This window comes from Aethalodelphis obliquidens, unplaced genomic scaffold, assembly GCF_003676395.1.
Source record: "Aethalodelphis obliquidens isolate GAN/ISIS:26980383/991018 unplaced genomic scaffold, ASM367639v1 scaffold16, whole genome shotgun sequence".
NCBI classification, from domain to species: domain Eukaryota; kingdom Metazoa; phylum Chordata; class Mammalia; order Artiodactyla; family Delphinidae; genus Aethalodelphis; species Aethalodelphis obliquidens.
Window position 1 is genome coordinate 23183622 of NW_020837960.1, and position 23141 is coordinate 23206762.

Consider the following 23141-nt stretch of genomic DNA (forward strand, 5'->3'; position numbering starts at 1 on the left):
ACTGCTAACTAAGTAAAATATACGGTATGTTAGTAATAAAATTTTGAAAAAGGAAAAACAAAGCAGAGGCATGTAGTACTAACTATTTGGAGGAAGGAGTAGAATTTTAGACAGGGTGGCTACAGAAGACTTTTTTGAGAAAGTACATTTGAATTAAAGCTGGAACAAAGCGGGAGAGCTAGCCACGTGGGCTTTTTGTAAGAAAGCATTCCACACGGAGCAAGCACACCCTGCAAACTTGAAGAACAGCAGGAAGCTACAGTGACTGACAAAAGTACAAGGGCAGAGTAGCAGGAGAAGCAGGTCAAAGAGCTAACGGAGGCCAGATGACAGTACCTTCCCTCCCCATGGCTCGCTCCACTGCAGCCATACTGGCCTCTGACTACTTTCTGCACAGGCCAAGCACTTCCTTCTTTCGTATGCTGTTCTCTCTGCTTGAAATGCTCAGACAGCTCTTTGTTCAAATGGCTCCTCATCAGAATGGACTTCTCTGACCATTCTACATTTCTTTGTCCTTGTAGGTTTTTTCTTTCAGTGACATGGGAAGTCTCTGGAGTAGCACTGTCCAGTAGAATTTTGTGCAATGATAGAAATGTTCTGTGGTGTCTAACATGGGAACCACGAGACACATGCAGCTATTGAGTACTTGGATGTGGTTAGTGCAGCTATGGCACTAAATTTTTAATTAAATTAATTTTTTTATTAATTAAATTTGTATAGCCACATCTGACTAGCGGTTACCTTCTTGCACAGTATAATTCTGCAGGTTCCTGAGTAGAGGAGCAAAGGGTTCTACATTTTAGTAAGAATCACCCACACTGCTATGCTGAGAATGGACTTTAGGAGGACAAGGGCAGAAGCAGGAAGACTGTTGAAAGTAATGTTGCAATAAGTCAAGTGAGAAATGATGGTGTCGTGGATCAAGGCGATACCAAAGATAATGGTGAAAAGCAGTCAAATGCTGGATTTTTTTTATGGCAGAATCAATAAGATTTGCTGAAGGGCTCAATATGGGATGTGTGAAGAGTAGTTAAGGAAAAGAGCAACAATTATGGCCTGGGCAACTGCAAAACTGGGGTTCTCCATGTCTAAGAAGGAGATGACTGCAAGAGGAACTGGTTTGGGAGAAAATCTCAGGAGCTCAGTTCTGTCATCGTTAGTGTGAGATGACAACTAGATATCCGAATGGAAGATACCAAGTAGGAAGATATACATGTCTGGAGATAAGGGAGAGAGACCTGGAGAATTTGGGAGTTACTAACATATTGGTATTTTTTTAAGCCATGAGACTAGATAAAATTGCCTAGAGAGTGAATAAGACAAAAAGGAGAAGCAGTCCAACAACTGAGCCTTATTAATTAAATACTAAGAAAGATTAGAGTTCAGTGTCCCACTTAGTAAAGGATGATAATAGACAGATTGTGTGTTTTTCAGTTAATCAGCACTGGGAGTTAATGTGCAGAAAAGGACAAAGGATACCTGTTCTTCTGAGGGGTCCTGTTGCCAGTCTTCCCGTCTATCTAATGAGCTACCATAAAGGGAAAGCTGAGCAGAGGATACATTTGACACGTTACCACATGACTGTCACTACGGAAGTCTCTGTCCTTTAGCTGTATTTTAATTATCTGGTGAAATATTAAAACCAAACCATGTACAGCTTTATACATTTAAGGTAATATGCTATATTATACCAGCTGAATTGTTAGCAATATAATGTTATAGTCCTCACTACATATAACTGAGTAGATAAATCCAATTTGGATGACACAAAAAGAGAGACAAGGTCTATAGCTGGGGCAAAATGCTCGTGCTATTGTACTGTCTTAAGGTTAAATTCTGAGTCAACTTCGCTAGGGTATGTGCTCAGCTGTTTCATCAAATACTAGTCTAGATGTTGCTGTGAAGGTATTTTGTAGATGTGATTAACATCTATAATCAGTTGACTTTAAGTAAAGGATATTATTCTCAAGAACGTGGGTGGGGCTCATCTAATCAGTTGAAGGTCTTCAGAGAAAAGACTGAGGCTTCTTGGAGAAGAAGGATTTCTGCCCCAAGACAGAAATCCTGCCTACGCTTCCAGCCTGCCAGCCCACCCTACAGATTTCAGACTTGCCAAGTTCCATAAGCATGTGAGCCAATTCTTTAAAATAAATCTATATATATCTATACCCATATCCATATTCATATCCATAGCTATATCTTATCTATATCTATGTCTGGCATATATCTTATTGGTTCTTTTCTGTTTCTCTGGAGAACACTGATTGACACACTCTGCTTCTATTTGTACAAGTTGTGTGATACTATCTAAGTTTCACTTAACCTCTGAAATCTTCAATTTCTTCATTGTAATATGAAAAAAAAATTCAGTATCAACCTTAATAGAGATGTTCTGAATGTTAAACAAAATAACCCATGTAATGTTCTTAGTATGGTGCCTAGCACACAATAAATATTTAATAAATGTTAGATGTGGTGGTATTGCTATTATTATAAGAAACAAATATTGAGTGTTCACTATTTTTTTTTTTTGCGGTACGCGGGCCTCTCACTGCTGTGGCCTCTCCTGTTGCGGAGCACAGGCTCTGGATGCGCAGGCTCGGCGGCCATGGCTCACGGGCTCAGCTGCTCCGCGGCATGTGGGATCCTCCCGGACCGGGGCACGAACCCGTGTCCCTTGCATCGGCAAGCGGACTCTCAACCACTGCGCCACCAGGGAAGCCCCCACTACTTTTTTTAAACATCTTTATTGGAGTATAATTGCTTTACAATGGTGTGTTAGTTTCTGCTGTATCACAAAGTGAATCAGCTATACATATACATATACATATAATCCCCATATTCCCTTCCTCCTGCGTCTCCCTCCAACTCTCCCTATCCCACCCCTCTAGGTGATCACAAAGCACTGAGCTGATCTCCCTGTGCTATGCAGCAGCTTCCCAACAGCTATCTATTTTACATTTGGTAGTGTATATATGTCCATGTCACTCTCTCACTTCGTCCCAGCTTACCCTTCCCTCTCTCCATGTCCTGAAGTCCATTCTCTACGTCTGCATCTTTATTCCTGTCCTGCCCCTAGGTTCTTGAGAACCTTTTTAATTTAAGATTCCATATATATGTGTTAGCATACGGTGTTTGTTTTTCTCTTTCTGATTTACTTCACTCTGTATGACAGACTCTAGGTCCATCCACCTCACTACAAATAACTCAATTTCGTTTCTTCATCTGTCATTGGACACATAGGTTGCTTCCATGTCCTGGCTATTGTAAATAGTGCTGCAACGAACATTGTGGTACATGACTCTTTCTGAATTATGCTTTTCTCCGGGTATATGCCCAGTAATGGGATTGCTGGGTCATGGGGTAGTTCTATTTTTAGTTTTTTAAGGAGAGTGTTAACTATTTTTAAAGACATTATGTTATAATTTTACTTTAAATTCAAATAATAAAGTTTTCTTAAATCTATCTTATACTTGAGACCCCAGGACAGTCTGTCAAATAATATCCTGGCCACATTCTAGATGTTCTTCTCTAACTAACAGAATCACTTCTACCAGAATTTTTCTTAGTGTCTCGTCCACATTTACCCAATCCCTAAATTCTGCCAGACAGAGACTTAATAAAAACAGTCAATGAGATAAGATAAAATGAAGACATACAAATGAAGAACATTAGCAATCTAAATATAGTGACCTGCTTCACTACTATGTTTCTAGAAGGTACTGTGCAGAGGACAACAAAACAAAATGAAACAATTTTATGCTCACAAAACTTCAGGAAGAAAAACACTTGTAATGCAAAAACAACCAATTTTGGTTTTGTTTCTATTATAATATCATAAATACCCTAATTTGAGATGAAACCTTTCCTAAGAAAGACTCCATAGAGAAATATAGAAGAAAAAATTTTAAAAGAATGTATTACTTCTCCATAGTGAATGCTTATATTATTATTACTTGTGCATAAAAAAATTAAGAATGATATAAATTTAATAATTTGAAGAGTTGGCTCTGAAAGATTAAAAACAAGTCACTTCTTATAACTAACACCCATGTTATATATGAGAGATGGTAGTCTAAAATACTTGCCTAAACAAATTTTGTATTATGTTACACATTATTATGAATTAGAAAAAAATTTCCATTAGATTACTTTTAAAAGTTTAGATTTTCTTTTAAACCATTCTCAAGAGCCATTATTAAAGATTTCAGGAGAAAAATTAAGCCTTTTTTTACACTTTAAAATCATATTTTGTAAGGAAGTTTTAAGTTTATAGGTTTTTTTTACTTATAACTACTACAATTAACCTATGAGTTACTGTTTACTTCTAGTTTTTTATAACTCACCTATGAGAAACTGCTCCCCAAGCACCATGCTTATTTGTGAGAATGTTAAGGATCTTCTGTTTCAGCTGATTTGCAGTCACGTGGTCCCTATGTTTCGCGGCACTAATGAGATGGTCACACATCTTTTCTTCCTCTCTTCTATCAGCAGCGTATTGGGCACACTGCGACTACAAAGAAATACAAACAGTGCATGATAATAAACCACTACCGTATATAAGAAAGAAATGATATTTAACCTTGAGTTATAGGGTAATAATTATCAATTCAATTTAAAAAACTCAGATAATGTAATCTTTTGAAAGTTTATTCTAAAATATACACACACACACACATATATAATCACCTTTCAAACTGGTAAAAATATGTTCTTTCTTCGTGTTTATACATAAAGTATATGTAAAGTAATTTGAATATTATTAAGTAATATAATCAAGTAATTAATGACTTTTAAGGTTCCTTCCAATTCTGAAATTCTGATTTTAACATATTCCAAAAATAAGCATTTTAAAAACAAAATGATTTATTAAAAATGTAAACCTACTTATTATTTTAACCTATACAGTATATATCTCACTTAAAATAAGAGTTATGTTCCTGATAATTATATATAGATCAAAAACTTGCCACTTAATATATAGTGTTCCATTTTGTAAATGGCAATGTGGTGTAGAAGAGAAAGCAGTAGTTTAGGAATTTAGACCTGGATTTAATTTCACACTTTATGCGAATTCTGTTTTTTTCACTGTATTCAGTTTTACATTTGTAAAATGAAGGGCTAAAACAAGGTTTTCTCTACAGTGTCTCCTAGCTCTAGAATCTAATGTATTCAAAGTTTCTCATGATAACTACTACCTTAATCTTATCTTCCCTAATAATCAGTTGTCCTGTCAGCTATCTGTATTCAAGTTCATTGGTATTAGCAACACAGGTAATCAATCTCATTGTGTATCAAAAAGGTTCAATACAGGGCTTCCCTGGTGGTGCAGTGGTTGAGAGTCTGCCTGCCGATGCAGGGGACACGGGTTTGTGCCCCGGTCCGGGAAGATCCCTCATGTCGCGGAGCGGCTGGGCCCGTGAGCCATGGCCGCTGAGCCTGCGCGTCCGGAGCCTGTGCTCCACAACGGAAGAGGCCACAACAGTGAGAGGCCCACGTACCGCAAAAAAAAAAAAAAAAAAAAGGCTCAATACAAACATGAACATGAAGATGAATATCCCTTTAACCATAAGTTTGATTTGTTTTGTATAATAATTTTTGTATAGGGTAGAGTGACTGCAGATTTTAACATTATCATGTATGTAATACAAGTCATATAACTACAAAAAAAGTTTTGTACATCTAAAAAAATACATATAATGAGTTCACATTCATCATTACAAAGTAAAAATCTTTCATGTAAGGTATCTGAACATATTCCTTTCAATTATCTATTGATACAGACTACTACCACAAGTCATCTCTTCCAGAGAAATAACCCTACAGTAACCTAAGAAGGATTAATTCATTTTCCAATTTATCTTTTTGTACAGGGAATCACCAATTAGTACAATGATCTGCCTCCATAATGAGGTTAATATTTCATTAGCTCTTTGGAGAGTAAAATTAAATTTTCATTTTTCTTCCTTAACAATTACAGTGGTTAGCCAAAAAAAATTAACTGTGAAGTACCCATCTCAAATTAAATACATTTTTTCTCTTAATTACAGGTCTATATGAGAGATACAGAAATTCCTCAAAAAGTCCTAGTATAAAATGTTATGACTTTTACAAAATCTTTTACAATTTAAAAGTGATATAAGTTTGGTAAACCACACACGCACAAACGTACACATAATCAATGCATTTACTAATACAGCTTTAACCTAAAAAGAACAAATCGAAACATCTGGGTTAAAAAACAATGCACATTCGTTAAGTAACAATGACAATACTCTCAAAATTAGGTTTACATTAGTAGTTTATTTTATGTGTACACAATCTAAAAACCCTGAGTCTTCATATCCCCTTCATAGCCTCTACACCTCCCTTAGCCATGCATCATCAACAGGAGTGATCTCATTCATCCCCGAAGGGGTAAAAACTGGTATTAGAGTTGCGTGAAAAAACCTTACTCTTTTAATGTATAAAGCACAGATGCATATACGGTACACAAACAGATATGCAGCATATTGATGATAATACAATATATCAAGGTGGGGGCTGATTAGGATGACAAATATTTAAAAATTTTCCTTGTGGGGAGCAACAAAGAAAAAGGTCGAGAAACACCTCCCTTAGCTTAACATCACCTTGGTTAAATATATGTTAGAGCTTGTAACTAATATCTAGCTGCTTGAAAATCTATTTTAAATGCTTTCACATGACAAATATTGATCTGCTTATATTCCCACAAAATATCCTGATTTTCTTAGTAGATATATGATCAACTCAAAACTGATTCTGCAGGGAATTCAGTTAATAATCTAAGCCTTATTTACTAACAGAAGTCAAAAGTTAATTGAATATTCTTATTTTGTCTAGAGTTCTGACATATCTTATACCTAAACATATTATATTCAAAGAACTCAATCTTTTCTTGTCATCCAAATTACAGCATGATACCCAATGTTATAAATATCAGATGCTATTTACAGTTGAAGCAATACAAAACTTCATTTTGACAAACACTTGTCAATGGACTTTTACCAGAGTTTAAAATGTTTGTTTGTTTTTTGCAAAATAAGGTGTAATCCCATATGACAAGTGTGTGCTGTCTCATCTGACAAATAAAGCAGAGGTTATGGGTTTTAAAGTGACAACAGCTATTTTTCTGCCTCACGTTTTTTTTTTTTTTTTTTTTGCGGTACGTGGGCCTCTCACTGTTGTGGCCTCTCCCGTTGCGGAGCACAGGCTCCGGACGCGCAGGCTCAGCGGCCATGGCTCACGGGCCCAGCCGCTCCACGGCATGCGGGATCTTCCCGGACCGGGGCACGAACCCGTGTCCCCTGCATCGGCAGGCGGACTCTCAACCACTGCACCACCAGGGAAGCCCCCTGCCTCATGCTTTTTACCTAGGTAGGTCAGAGATCACTAGACCTAGGACATCAACTTGCAAGGCTAAGAGAGCTGCTTTACTGAGATAAAAACCTCGTCAAAACTGAAACCGTGGGCTCTGGCTTCCAGCCACACCACACTTGTTCGCATGTCGTATTAGGAGAATAAATTGGTGGAGTTATATATTATTTTCAAGACCACTGAAGTCCAACCTAAGCCAAACACCAGGTCACCTCAATATTTCTGAAACCAATGTTATTGAATTAGGACGATACAAATAATGTCAAATAATTACTGACATGCTAGGATTATAAGAATAATGTTCTTAAAAAACTATTAGTATGTAATATATAGTGCTTGAACATCCTTTAGTTTTTGCATATAAAATAGAAATGACAGCTATTTGTTCTTTACTCAAATGACAGTTAATTGTACTTATGAGGATTTTTCAACTATTACATTTCCATATATAGATCGATACATACAGATCTACATTTATATCATATATAATGGCATTGCTTCATTTGTCACTAAAATATAATTATAAATATAAAATATGAACTAAAATAATCTTTGGCCACTCTAAATAAAGATAGATACATTATTAAATAATAAATTACTGAATGGTAAAACTGTTTCTCCATATAACCACTGTTACACCCATATCTAATGGTGTGTAAACTATGCTGAAAAATTACTAAAGGAATTGCATTATAAAACTGTATTTGCCTTTAAGAATAAGTCAGAACAACTTCAGTCCACCAACTGTTTAGGAACAGGGCAGGACGGGTCTCTTCATGTTGTAAATGAGGTAAAAAGAAATAAGTGCCCTGTATTTGACATTTACTAAAGCTTTTAAAAACTACTGAAATGACTTCAGTGAAATTTTTCTCGTAAAAAAAAAAAAAAAAACCTTATGTAAGGTTACCATTGGTGACAACCGACTTATAACAGAAAAGCAGAATTTAACTCAATCCCCAAACCTTACCTCGAACTCTGCATGTTTATGTACATCCTCAGCTCTCTGTCTATTCAAAATAAACTCAGCTTCATTTGCAACACGAACTATATGGTCCTTCATAGCATGGCATAGCAATCTGAAAAGAAAAATACCTTTGGAATTATTATTCTTAATAGCTTTGTTTAATCCAATTTTTTTCAATAACCAAATTTCAGTATTGCACGTATTAACTATGCATAAACTTTAGATAAAGCTAAATCATATAATTAAGAAATACGCTATTATATTTTTACAGCAATGCCTCTTAAATATAATGTGCCTTGTGAACAAATGATTCAGTTAATTCAATTAAGTTATTTAATGCACTAAAAACCAAGGATTTTTGACACTTTTTTAAATGGCTAGAACAACAAAATTCACTGCCATGGAAGTAAATTTTCACACAAAACTGGATGACCATATGTTAGGAAATCTATAGACTGGATTCTTTCTTTAATTAATACAGACAATAGGACGGACACCTAAAATTCACTTAAATGCTCAGATTCTTAATTCTAGATGGAACTACCTTGAAATGAGTTCCAAGCAGCACTCAATTCAAGATAGTTCTCAGTAGAAATCTTTCCAAAATCCATGTGTGTTCTGACACAGATTTTGTTACTCCGCGATGAGATTTCGGTTAAATTATGACTGTCACTCTAGGACCAGCGGGAACTTCCTGGCAGTAGCACGGAAGCACCACTAAAATCTTGCATAGCAGCAGGACAGGTAGAGAGATCACTTGGAAACATGTAGCAGTATTCTCTTCAATCACATAAGAGGGACACAGGCACATTCCAATGGGAATATGGTCTAGTCTTCAGCATGAAAGTTAACGATAACATAAATTATTCAAAGACACAACGGTTAGGGGAATCTGCTAGAAACCACAACAGTTGGGGAAAAAAGGCTCAAACTCCTATGTAAATGATGTTGGAGGGCAAACAATCATATGGATAGTCTTAAATTTAATCACTGAGGCAGCTGGAAAAATAAAAGAAGTTAAAGAAAGACTAAACTCCAAATATTAACTTTTGATGACATCATTGGTCTATATTTTATAGATAGTCTTCAAAAGAGAAAAGAGATGTGAGAGATTAGAGTATTTCATTCAATGGCTTTGTCTAGTGCATGAAGGCTGAAGAAAGCCAGGAAAAAAATCTAATATGTGCAAATTAGTGCAGATTACATTTAAATAGATTAACAGAAGACAGCTGGAAAGGAGAGACTCAGTGTCTGGCTGGTTAATAGGTACTATTCTCAGGAACAGAACAAGTGGATGGGCAAAGCCAAGAGGCATGGTGGCAGAGGAGGGGGTGGGGTGGGGGAGACTCATGCCTCAGACACACCAGAGAAATTGCATCAATTGTCCGAAAGTCTGTCCTCCTACCTCTGACCCTTATGAGTCATATAGCAACTAATATATGATGTTTTATTTCCATGCATCTTCTTATCTGACTTATTGTCATTCTGGGTGACCTCATTAGCCACATGGGAAACCGTTCACCACAGTACCTCACAATTCTCTGACCTTTTAATGGGGAACCAAAAATCCCTAAATCTAAGATTCCTTTAGAATCTTCAATTCTACCTCACTTCAGGAAATCACCTCACTGGCCATAATCAGCTTCACATCGTAAATCTTTATGCCAACAATCTACTCTCTGGTCACAATCTCCTAGCCTAAGTGCTTTCTCTCCCCTTCACTAGTCCCTCTCTGGCCCCAGGCAAAAATAAGCTCACTTCCAACTTCCACTTCTTTGATCCCTCTCTTCTCTTAGTCCTTCAACCACTGCTCAGATTTATCTCCTTCCCCCCCAAGCAAGGATCCCCCCCAGTCCACACTTTAACCATTCTCTTTCCAGCACCTTCACTCAATTCCTGATCTGCCTGCTGTAATTGCTCAGGAAATACATAATCCTAGGTGAAGACGTGGGTCTCCCTCCTCATTCCTATATCTGGACCTCTGAGGAAACTTGAGTTGACTTTTCTAAAATAATTTTGTTAAGTGTGTATTCCTTGTCATGTGTGGTCACTGATGTTTCTGTTTCACTATGTTAGTGTCAGCTAATGATTAGACAGAGATTTCTTTAAATGCCTGAATCCAAAAAAATCTCCCAGAATTTCTCAAGCAGCCATGTGTGTGTTTGGACAGCCCTTGAACACTCAGCCAGGCAGGTTTCAACTCTACCTTTGCATTTACTTCCTGCTTCCATAGAGTCCCAGCATCAGCAAAAGATGAGAGTTTGGGGCCTTCTCAGGTCTTTCCAGAGCATGAACACAACGTTAAGCGTGTGCAGGGCTCTTTACATTTCCAGGAATATGTCAGAGCTTTTCAAAGCCCTTGTGTACATTTCACTCCCCAGCTGCTCCTCCCAAGCTTTTTGGTGTGTCTATCATTTGCCTCAGCTGTTAATCTATCACCTCAGGCAGCTGAGGTGCCTATCACCTCAGGCAGTGAGGTCCAAGATATTAGCCTATAAGTGTCTTCAACAAATGCCCTCAGGAAATCAGTTTTTTTTGGTTTTTTTTTCCACTCTGGGCCACTTCCAGGTTAGGTAAAATAAAACAAATCTTTTAAGCCATTCTTCCAGGGAGTCACCAGACAGATCAGAACAAGTAAGTGATTTAAAATTCTTTGCTAATGAGGTCTATTATGCTCCCTCTGGTACAGTGCTTATAATGTGTGCTGCATTTTTATGGCTTCCTTTGAAATGGGGAGCAAAGGTTGGGACCGGAGTGAGTTAAAATGTCACAAAATTACTCTATCGTCACACCCACCAATAATTTTTGAAAATATTTTTGTTGCATATACAATTATTGAGAATTTTTTTTTCACACGTTGAAAGTATTATGTTACTTTCTTCTAGCTTTCTTTGTTGCTGTTATTCTTTCTTTCTTTCTTTCTTTCTTTGTTTTTGGCTGCGTTGGGTCTTTGTTGCTGTGTGCAGGCTTCTCTAGTTGTGGCAAGCAGGAGCTACTCTTCACCGCAGTGGGCGGGCTTCTCATTGTTGTGGCTTCTCTTGCTGCAGAGCACAGGTTCAAGGCATGCAAGCTTCAGTAGTTGCAGCACACGGGCTCAGTAGTTGTGGCTCACGGGCTCTAGAGCGCAGGTTCAGTAGTTGTGGCACATGGGCTTAGTTACTCCGCGGTATGTGACACCCTCCCAGACCAGGGCTAGAACCTATGTCCCCTGCATTGGCAGGCAGATTCTTAACCACTGTGCCACCAGGGAAGTCCCTGTTGCTGTTATTCTAATTTTCCCTTTTGGTAGATGATCAGTTCTTTCTTTCTGGGTGTTTTTGTCTCTTTATTTTGGGCATTGTCCAGTTTCAGTACCATGTATCTAGTATGGGTTTCTTTTTATTTAGCCTACTTGAGGTCCATTGTGACTTCTGTGTCACTGTATTCTTATTTTCAATCAGTTCTTAAAAATTCACAACAATCATCTTTTAAAATATTTCCTCTCCCCTACTCTGTATTTTTTTCCTTTTTCAATTCTGATGATTTGTAAACTAAACTTTCTTAGTTTACCTCCATATCTCTTAACATCACTTCATTTTTCATTTCTTTCTCTTTCTGCATTCTGGGAAAAATTTCAAAATGTATGTTCCAAGTCACTGGTTCCCTTTATCTTTGTCTAATCTGAAGAATCATTAATACATGGAGTTTTTTCCAATTGTATTTTTAAATTCTATATTTTTTGATTTTTCAAATCTTCCTCTTCATTTTGATGGTCTCTTCTTATTCATTCAATTTTGTGCTATTTTATTTCCTGTATTTCACAATTCTAATCTTGGTAGTCCCTGGGGGTCTAAATTTTTTGTTTTCTTCCTTGTTGATTCTCATACATAGTGGCTTTCATTCTCATATATTTAGTACTCTTTGACTGTTACCTCATTTCTGGTCTTAATCAGGAGTCCAACAGACCTAACTTGGATAAGCATTTGCTTTTATTTCTTTTGGTACCAAGGAGAGCCCACTAGAACCACGTCAACCTCTCTTAAGGATCTTGGCTTAGCATGAAAGTTTCAGGCAAGGTTCTATACTTAATTCCTGGCTAAAGATTTAAAATCCTAACAGCACTGCTGTTTTAGGCATATGTCCCCAGGGCATTCCTACTCCTTGAGACACCAATTTATAGGGGGGAGATGTGGCCCTGGAGAAGCCTAAACCATGCCTAAACCATTTATAAGATGCATGTTGCCTCAAAGAGTATATCCTAAGTAGGATGTGAATGTTCTGTAGCAGAAGATAACCTCAGATCACTGAGTTACCCATACAGCTTTATTCACTTTTCAATCTGCTGAAATGTGACTTTAAGATCATCCTACACTAAATTAATCACCAGTCTTGTCAATTTTACCTCCATAATATATTTTAATCTGTTTGTTCATTACTTTAACATTGTTTTAATTCAAGCCTTAATCATCTCTCATCCAATTACAATAGCCTCCTAATTTCTCTGCCTCCCTCAAATCTTCCATCCTTCTGATACATTTTTCGCTTTGCCGTTACTGTTATTTACACTTAAATTTCTTCAATGGCTACTTTTTTGCACAGGCTCTGGATGTGCAGGCTCAGCGGCCATGACTCACAGGTCTAGCTGCTCCGCGGCATGTGGGATCTTCCCGGACCGGGGCATGAACCCGTGTCCCCTGCACCAGCAGGCAGACTCTCAACCACTGCGCCATCAGGGAAGCCCTCAATGGCTACTTTTAATAGACAGGATAATAGCCAAACATTATATATAGGTATCAGTCTACTTCTGTAACCTTATCTACTGCCTTTTTAGCATACTTTTTCTATGTTCTAGAAAAACCTTCCTAGTTCTTTTAATGGCTCATGCTATTTCAGGATTTCTGTATGTGCCATTTCTTCTTCCTGTAATTCTTGTCATTCCCTCCTCTCAATACAAGTAAGAGATCTCCCAATTTCTCAAATGTTCTGGGCATTATAATATTTATCCCACTGTCTTATGGATTTTTTCCCCTCTCTTTTCCTTTTAATAAGGTTCTCTCTCTTAGAATGTGAAGTTCGTTAAATGAGGTACAATCACTATTCATCTCTGTTTCCAACATGATCTGCATATACATGTCATGAAATATGGACTCACCAATAACACATGACTAAATGGAAAGATGACTGAATGAATACATGAGCAGGTTATGTGGGAAGGGGGGGCAAAGAAGAAACAGAACTTTAATGATTAAGACAGTTTAACACTATAAAATTCTATGATACATTTAGCACATAAAAAAGAGGTAAATAAAAATCAGATAACTTGGGAATTACGGAACATTTTCTTCCTCAGAGTATCTGTACAAGATAGGAAGTAAATGAAGTGGTCTTTATCTTCTACTGTAAGTTTATTTTTCAAAGGAAATAGAAAAAGAAAACAATTTGTTCAATTATATTCATTCCTGTCCTAAAACAGAGTTGTCATGGATACAGGAAAGAAGTCAGGAGACAAAACAAAGTATTCTCTTCCAAATGGGACAGATATCATTGCAGCAAGTTCTGATTTTCTAGGAAGTTTCTAATTTTATGCAGTTTGTTATAATTTAAATTGCTTGTCATTGACCTGAAACCCTGAGATCCTGAATTTTAAATATAAATAATTCCTGTAATTTGACTGAAAGAAAAAAAATGTCAGTAGGAAAGGCAATATGAGAGGTCAGACAAATTAGTCTTTCATCATCTCTAGATGAGCGAGGGGACAGAAGGCAGAACTAGTTTATATTTAAGTTCTGCCTTTTATTAGTGTTATAAACTTGGACAAATAAATTTTCCTTGTGTCTGAGTTTTAGTTTTCTGATTAGAAAATGGGTGTGCACTGTCTCAGATATCCTATAAACTGGAAGAAACAGTGCATGCCCAAGCTGTAAGATTACAGCTTAAATTTTAGATCCTGATTTATTTAGTCAAGAAAACAGACCCTGATTGGAAGTAAAGTGGCCACACAGTGTAGGAGCAGATGTAACACCTCAGTGTCACTTCCTCTGGCCCCAAAACCTTAAAAGAATTAGGCATAGAGTTTCTAGTGTCACTGCAAGGAAGAGTCTGGCTGTATTAGCAATTTTCAATTTCTTCCTGTGCTAGAGTTGTTTAATAGACTATTAAAAAATCTGGAAACATTTATAATTTTTTTTAATATAAATAATATAGAGCTCAGAAAAAGAGTGATATATAGAGCTCAAAGACAGATTATAACTTTTAACATATAATTATGCCCATATTTGCTTTATTAGATAATAAAGAACATAAAGGTATTTTCTGTTGTTTTAAATATTAATTTTCACAAAAAAAGCTAGGGTTGATTTTTTTTTTTTTTCTTTTATTGATCCCACGCAGTGTGCCTATACTTGTTTTGGTTCTGTCTCCTAAAAGAAGCCTTCCCCAATCATCACTGTCCACTGAAATAGGTCCTTCTTCTTAAAGTCAATGCAATTTTTATATCAATTTTTTGCACTTAGTTATATACTGTCTATGACACTTAGAACTGTTTAATTTTTTGTGCATGTAAAACCTAACTTCTCAATTACAAATTACTTTGAGATGAAGACCAGATGTAAAATGTATTTGTATCACTGCTAAAACTATATAATGAGTATTCTATAAGTATTCAGTTTTGTTTTGTTTTTCTGTATGTATTATAATTATTTACATAGGTGTTAAGAACTTCAGGAATACCTGTACAGGTATTACACTACTTTTGGTAATTAGAAAATAACAACTTTTTCTTAATCCTTGTCCACCTCGGACTGTGACTCTTCATAACAGCCATGTTATAAAATAAGTATTCTGTTTTTTCACATGTTGGTCTGTACACAGCAACTGAGAGAGATAAATTGTCTGTGTGTTCTCATTTTACGAACATGGAAACTAATCCGCCTATAATCAATGCTTCAATTCCCTGGGTACCTTGGGAAGAGCTCCTAGACTAAAACTAATGGCTCAGGCCATGACCGTACTCTGGCTTGCTCATTCTATTCTTTTACCTCTCACCTTTAGTGTATCCTTGGACTGACCACACACACTATATCTTCATGGCAGCATTGACTCTCCTGTAACCAGGTAGTTCACTTCTTCCTGTGTCTGTTCTTTAAACAACATACCAGCCACAAATGCAAAGGCCAACTCTAGTCTCCTCTGTTACCAAGTGATCCTGTGTGTCAGAATGGGCACAGAAACTAAATCGAAGTTTTCTAATAAAGACGTATCATTTGAAGCTAGGCTGGCATTTGCTTGCAATATGTAAGCTAAGGACAACAACAAAAACAAAACTTTATGTCTCTAAGAAATAAGAAACAGGAAGAAATATGGCACAGAAATGATTATGCCAAAAACAGGGTACCTATCCCTTTTTTCTTTTTTTTAATACAAAAAACTATTAGTGTTTTATGAAATATTATTTAACTCTCACCAAAGCTAAAATAATAGTGCCTGGAAGGAAAGTATATTTAAAGTTGTTCTCAGAAGGAAAAAAAAATCTCAATATATATACATATGCAGATATATCTTAAACATGGTTAAAAATGCAATTCAAATAAAATATATGATTACTAATTTTGAAATACTTTTACTTGAAATCTAGCCATTATTAAATGGGATTTGTTTATCTTAGTTTCAGGTAAATATATTATTTATCACCAATGTCTAAAGTTAAGTCTATAAATTAGCAATACTGTTTAAGATCTATACAATTAATTTTGTAAATGCACAGATTTTTTTTTACCTCGTTTGCAAACCTCAATATGTTTAATAACTTACTACATGTGTAAAATGAATAACATAGTAGTACAAAAAAAGAATAAATTAGGTACTACATGAAAAAATATAAAGGAACTTCTGTTTTCCAGGAGTTTCCAGGGTTTCTTGGTTCAACTTTAAATCAGATTCTCAACTCTAAGAAAAAAGTTTCTTATAGTGTTAGAAGGTGCTGTTTTTTTTTTTTTTAAACACAGTTTTTGCCAAATCAAGGACATGAAACAAATTCAAGCAAACCAAAGCTTATTGGTTTAATTATTGAATAGCATTTGTTAAATTAACGAGGATATTCAAATTTGGGCCATATAATCACTAAATAATTAAACTTGAATACGATGTGCTTCTCTTCTTCAAAACGTTAAGAAATGCAAGGTTATACATTTTTCCTTATTTTAAAGAACAAAACAAAAAATTGGAATCTTGTGAATCATAGGTCAAATTCAGTGCTAAACAAGAATACATTCCAGCTTGTTATGAATATTCATTAATTATATCCTATAGGCTTCCAAAAGAGTGATAGAGGTTTATTTTAGGCAAATGATTAATTTATTTCAAAAGATCACTCAAGTTCTATAATTTGAAAGTCTTTCTTATTTGCTTTATAGTTCAATTCATATTTTAATAATTTAAAATCCAATTATTATTGCCAAGATATTATAGGCAATTTTACATCCCATTAACCTTGCTTTGTTTTAATTATAAAGATCCTTTGTTAGATTCCTTTAAATGATCCAGTTTATAATTTCAGCCTGTCCTAGGGAGTACTTTAATTCAGCTGCACATTCATCAACTGTTTTTGTCGTTAATTGTAGACAACTGCACAATTGCTTTCTCCAGCTATGATTGATGAATTATATTCACGAATGTAGCTGTTAAGTAGGATAAACATTTATAACAATTTCCACTTAAAGATTTTTATCTTCATTCCCACAAGGAAAATTAAAGACATACTCTAACAACCAAGAGAAAATATTTTGTATGTTTCATTTTACACTACTAGAAAAAGTTAAGAAACATGTTGTATGTCCATGCAAATGGGATAAAAGTGTACGTAAAGAATCTAATTTGTGCCTAGTATAGAGTCGGCATCAACAAATAGAAGCCAGATAAACTGAGGAATGTGTCTTTACTGTAACTACATCAGAACTATCTCAATATGATTTTTTTTAAATCTGGAACTCCCAGTTCAAATTTATGAAAGAGAAAGGTCTAAATTGAAAGGAAATGGACCAAACTAAAGATAGGAGTCGGCAAAATTCTGAATATATACTGTACGTAGTAACAAAAACTAACAAAATAACCTTCCTTTTTTTTGCGGTACGCGGGCCCCTCACTGTTGTGGCCTCTCCCGTTGCGGAGCACAGGCTCCGGACACGCATGCTCAGCGGCCATGGCTCACGGGCCCAGCCGCTCCGTAGCATGTGGGATCTTCCCGGACTGAGGCACGAACCCGTGTCCCGTGCATTGGCAGGCGGACTCTCAACCACTGCACCACCAGGGAAGCCCAAAATAACCTTCCATTTTTAAAGTGTCTATATTACTGTAGTTGTAATAAATGTCATATATTACATCCAACCTTCAGAGAAACTAGGTAAGATGTGAAACAATGTCAGAGGGAGATTATGTTACATGCCTAGAATCTAATAGTTTATCATTAGGAGAACTGGTATTTAAACTTGTTACAAATAATACACACATGCTTCACATTATAATAGGCACTGTGGAAATAGCCATAAAAAATACACCACAAATAAACAGGCACTAACACTATGGTATGGTAAGTATAAAACAGGGGAAAATGGAAGGTGGTTTGAGAACATGGGAAGGCACCTAATCCGGATTAGGGATGTGGAGGGGTTGGTGCTCAGAGAAGAGATTATTTTCACTAAAGTTAGAGAAGTGAATGTCTTAAAGCAATGCCCATCGTCTTTGTCCTGTGGACTACTGGGGAAAACACTACAATAGCAAAGACAGCATCCTCCATCCGGTCCCCCAAACACTGGCAAGTCTCCTGTGTTTCCTTAGTCGTTTCACTCCCCAGTTTCTCTACACTGGCTATTTTCAATATTTTCTACTCTTCTCAAGTATAACACTTACCTCCCCAAATTTCCTTCATTCTCAGAAAATGGCCCTAACTGCCACTTTATAGAGAAAATAGAAGGCATCATTACAAAAACTCTCTGAATCCTGCCACCAATTTAATTGCCTGCATCCTTTCTCAATACTCATCCACAGAAGGCTAACCCCTGTCCCTCTGCCTCACCCCTCTCAGAGACTGTACTCTTTTAATTGAGTAGAAACTTTTCTTCTTTCTTTCCCACCGTATTGGCTTCTTTCCATCAGCATTTTAAAGTACTCAAATCCTTCCTTCTACTCCCCTCCTCCCCCTCAAATTAAAACCCTATCCACCACCAGCAACCACCCTTTCCCCTTCTTGGCCAACCTTCTTATAGTTGTAAGTACTTACTGTCTATACTCACCTCCCGCTCACTTCTCACCTGAAAACATCCGAGCTACTCTCCCTACTTCCCTCAGTTATCTGCTCCCATCCTCTATCTGCCTTTTGGCACATTTATTACATCAGTAATTACTTAACCTAACACTGTTGTTCCCACTGGACTGAAAGCTCTATTAGAGCAGTGCCTGGGTCTATACCCAGCATCTTTAGCACGTAGGTATTCATTCACCAGTATAAATTTGAATGAAATCAACATGTCCCTCTTGTCACTGACTCCAGTGGTGCCTTTAATCCTGACTTACAAATCCTCTTGTTGACTATTCATTCCTTCTCAAACATTCTACTCAACATTCTTTTCTTCATTCCTTCAACAAATATCTGTGATTGCAAAATAGGTACTAGGCATTATTATTCCAGAAACCAGGGATATATCAGCAAATAAGACAGAGAATAAGACACGAGTTCTGAAGGGAAGTACATTTTAGCGAGAAGACATGTAAACCAAGAAAAGATTTTGAGACAATGTTATTGAATGTTAAAGTAGAGTCATGTAATGGAAGTCTGATAACACAGTAAGATGGTCAGGGGAGCCTCTCTGACAGTGTGACATTTAAGCTGATTCCTCAGTGATGGGAAGAGCCAATCACGTGAAGATGTGGGGAAAGAGGATTCCCAGCAGAAACAGCAGCGAGAGTCTGGCCGCTTGTTTCCACTCACTCCACACACTCTCCCTGAGCATCACACCTGTATCCTTATCCCCCATTTACCTCGCGCAAAAACTGAGAACTCTTGAATTTAAATCTCCATATTAGCTGTCTCTTTGGAGCTGGACATCCAAATTCTAAGATGTCAATTTAACATTTCCACTTGGAACTTTCATAGGTGCTACAAATTCAGTGTAACCGAAAGTAAAAATATCTCTCACCAAATTCATGCCCTTCCTTCTGTATTGTTCTAAGTAAACTATGCTTACACTATAAATCATCCAGCTATTAAAGCCAGAAATCAAAGTACCTTCTTTCTCCTCTTACCATCCAATCTATCAGCAATTCTACAGATTTAATTTCCAAAAGATACTTCAAATTTGTACACTTCTTCCATCCTCATAGCCACTATTGGTTGCTCTACGACACCATTCTCTTCAAAAGGATTCTGAAACTTCAGATCGGTATCTCGCTTCCAGTCTGCAGCCCCAGATATCCATTTGTCACTCGGCAGATTATGCCAAACCTCTTCAACTACAGCCCTGTACCCTTAGCACAGCTTACAAACCCCTCCATGGCATGACCCTTGCCATGAAGGGATGGCCCTTGCCTGCCTCTATGTGGCTGGCACACAACATGCACTGAAATAGCTGTTGGCTGAGTGAAAAGAGCTCTCCAGCAACATGTCTTGCTATCTCTTCCCTCCAGGCTTTTGCACTACACTATTCCCTCAGCCCAGAATTTTTTCTTCTATTTTTCATTTTCTTTCACCTAGCTATGTCCTAATCATCTCTCAGTTCTCAACTAAGATGACATTCTGTTTAGATATACTTTTTTGTGGTGAGGGGACCTCCTCCTTTCATTCTTTTTATAGGCGATTTTTAAGAGCAGTTTTAGGTTCACAGCAAACATGAACAGAAGATACAGAGATGACCCAGATACCCAGATGTATATTTAGAGCTAGCCCTCCCCCAACCCATCCTCTTTCCCATATCACCATCCACCATCAGAGTGGTTACATTTGATACAAATGATGAACCTACATTAATACATAGCATTATCGCCCAAAGTCCATAGTTTACACTAGGATTCACTCTTCGTGTTGAACATTATAAGGATTTGGACAAATGTAAAGTGACATGTATCCACTATTACAGTATCATACAGAGTAGATTCATTGCCATAAAAATCCTCTCTGCTCTGCTTATTCATCCCTCCCTCCCCCTAATCCCTGGCAACCACGGATCTTTTTCCTGTGTCCATAGTTTTGCCTTTTCCATAATGTCATATAGTTAGAATCATACAGTAGCCTTTTCATATTGGATTCTTTCATCTCATAATACACAATTAAAGTTCCTCCATGTCTTTTCATGGCTTCATAGCTCATTTCTTTTTAGTACTAATTAGTAAATATTCCATTGTCTGGATGCATCATATAAATAAGTGGGCATTTATTTATCCATTCACCTACTAAAGTGCATCCTGGCTGTTTGCAAGTTTTGAAAATTATGAATAAAATGATTATAAACATCCATGTACAGGTTTCTGTGTGGACGTAAGTTTCTAACTCCTTTGGGCAGATACCGAGGAGCACACCTACTGTATTCCATGGTAAGAATAAGTTTAGCTTTATAAAAACGCCAACCTGTCCTCCAAAGTGGCTGCACCGCCCGGCGTTCCCACCAGCAGTGAGTGAGCGCTCCTGTGGTTCCACCTCTTCACCAGCATTTGCTGGAGTCTGCGTTCTGGATTTTGGCCATTCTAATACGTATGTAGTGGTATCTCCTTGTTTTAGTTTACATTTTCCTGATGACATATGCTTTGGAACATCTTTTCCTATGCTTATTTTCCATCTGTATACTTTTTTTGGATAGGAGTTTGTTAAGGTCTTTGCCTCATTTTCTAACCAGGTTGTTTGTTTTTTTATCGCTAAGTTTTAAGACTTCTTTGTATATTTTAGAAAACAGTCCTTTATTAGATGTGCCTTTTGCCAATATTTTCTCCCAGTCTGTGGCTGTCTTCTCATTCTCTTGATATTGTCTTTTGTAGAGCAGAAGTTTTTCACTTTAATGAAGTCCAGCTCATCAATTCTTTCTTTCATGGATCATGCCTTTGGTATTATAACTAAAAAGTCATCTAGATTTTCTCCTTTGTTATCTTCTATGAGTTTCATAGTTTTTCAGTTTACATTTAGGTTTGTGATCCACACGGAGTTCAGTTTTGTGAAGAGTGTAAGGTCTGTGTCTGGATTTATTTTTGTGCACGTGGATGTCCAGTTGTTCCAGCACCATTTGTTGGAAAGATTATTTTTGTTTCACGGTATTGGTTTTGCTTGGATACACTTTTTGAAAACCCTGATAACCCCACCAACTGGAGAATGCACCCCTCCAGACTAGGTTAAGTGCTCTGCCTTATGCTTGCATTAGTACCTGTAACACCCCTATCACAGCACCCTTGTGTTATTGTATGTGCTAGTCTAATGCTTGCCTTTCCTCCAAAATTTCGCACCATGTTTGTCTCATTCACTTCTCTATTCCCAGTGCCTATAATGTGTTTGGTATACAGTAGGTGCTGAATAGACATGTGCTGTATTAATGTATACATGAGATGTTCTTGTGTATTTAGAGCTAGCCATAATGTTTCAATATTTGTTCCAAAATCATCTTTATTGGAGGAACTATTAGCATAAAAAATGGAAACACAAATCTAGAATGGCACAAAGAACATTATGAGTATTTTGAGGTTTTCATGGATTAAAAATTTTTAAATATTATAACTACTTTCTATAATTCCAACTCCTTTCCTAAAACCAAACAAAATAAACTCCAAACACTACCAATGAACAACAAAACATTTTCAAAAGCTAAAAACCTCTATTAGCAAAATTTTCACTCTCCTCCTTCTCTGAGACGATAACCATAATCTTAATCTTAAATGTTGGAGCTTCAATTTGTTAAGTCTTCAGAGTTACTGATAACAGCATAATTTTTGTTTTTACTTCACAGTTGAAACAAATTAGCAAAACTAGGGTGTATGTGAAGTGAGAGATTTCTATAACTGATATGACAATGAGCCGCCTGGGCAAAAGTTTTTTTTTTCTATTTTTTCATTGCCTGAAGATGGATAATAATTGTTATCAATTCTTTTCACCATAAAGTTTTACAAGAAGTAGAGTGTATTATTATGTTTAAAATTATTATTTATGCTATAAAAGAAAACTAATATTTTCCTGCATCTTTTGCTTGGCAGTGAATGAAAAATTTATTTTAATATTTAGAGTTGTAGTATTATGACTAAAAGTAATTCAATCATAAAATATCTAAGTGAGAAATACACAATAAGATGAATTGTTATAAAAACAAAGGCTATTTCTCAGAATATAATACACTGATGAACAAAAATACTAAATTGTATTTAATTTTTTTCAAAATGGGTTTTTATAGCATATACAAACTAAGTTTCAAAGAGTAGCTCATAAAATATTCTTTCATGACACCTCCCTTGATAAAGATAAATTTTACATACAGTAACATTATTACCTTATCAATTTAATTAAATCTGGTTTCAAATAAGAAATAGATTACCCCAAATCTTCAGTCATTATTTTCCAAAGAACGCACTATATCATAGAAGAAACTCAAGTTGTAAAGGACGCAGGTCTTCAGCTGATAGAAGCTGAACATGTCAAAATGGTGACAGTTATATCTGTCTTAGTGTATCCATTGCCAATAAAGTATTGGAAAAATCATAGTGAAAAATCTCACCACAGCATCATTTTAACAATGGTTTAAATAGATTCCTAACCAGACCTTTATAGTTCCTATATTAAACT

General features: G+C 36.4%; 1 protein-coding gene across 4 annotated transcripts in view; it reads right to left on the bottom strand.

Moving 5' to 3' along the window:
• The window catches only part of NBEA (neurobeachin), a 627914-nt gene that overhangs the window by 291172 nt on the left and 313601 nt on the right, over nt 1-23141 (bottom strand). For all 4 annotated transcript variants that reach the window (XM_027116524.1, XM_027116522.1, XM_027116523.1 and 1 more), the window contains 2 exons: nt 8366-8474; nt 4347-4513 (listed from right to left, as the gene is read on the bottom strand). In XM_027116524.1, coding sequence (XP_026972325.1) covers nt 4347-4513; nt 8366-8474 — 276 coding nt within the window. The remainder of the gene's footprint in view (nt 1-4346; nt 4514-8365; nt 8475-23141) is intronic.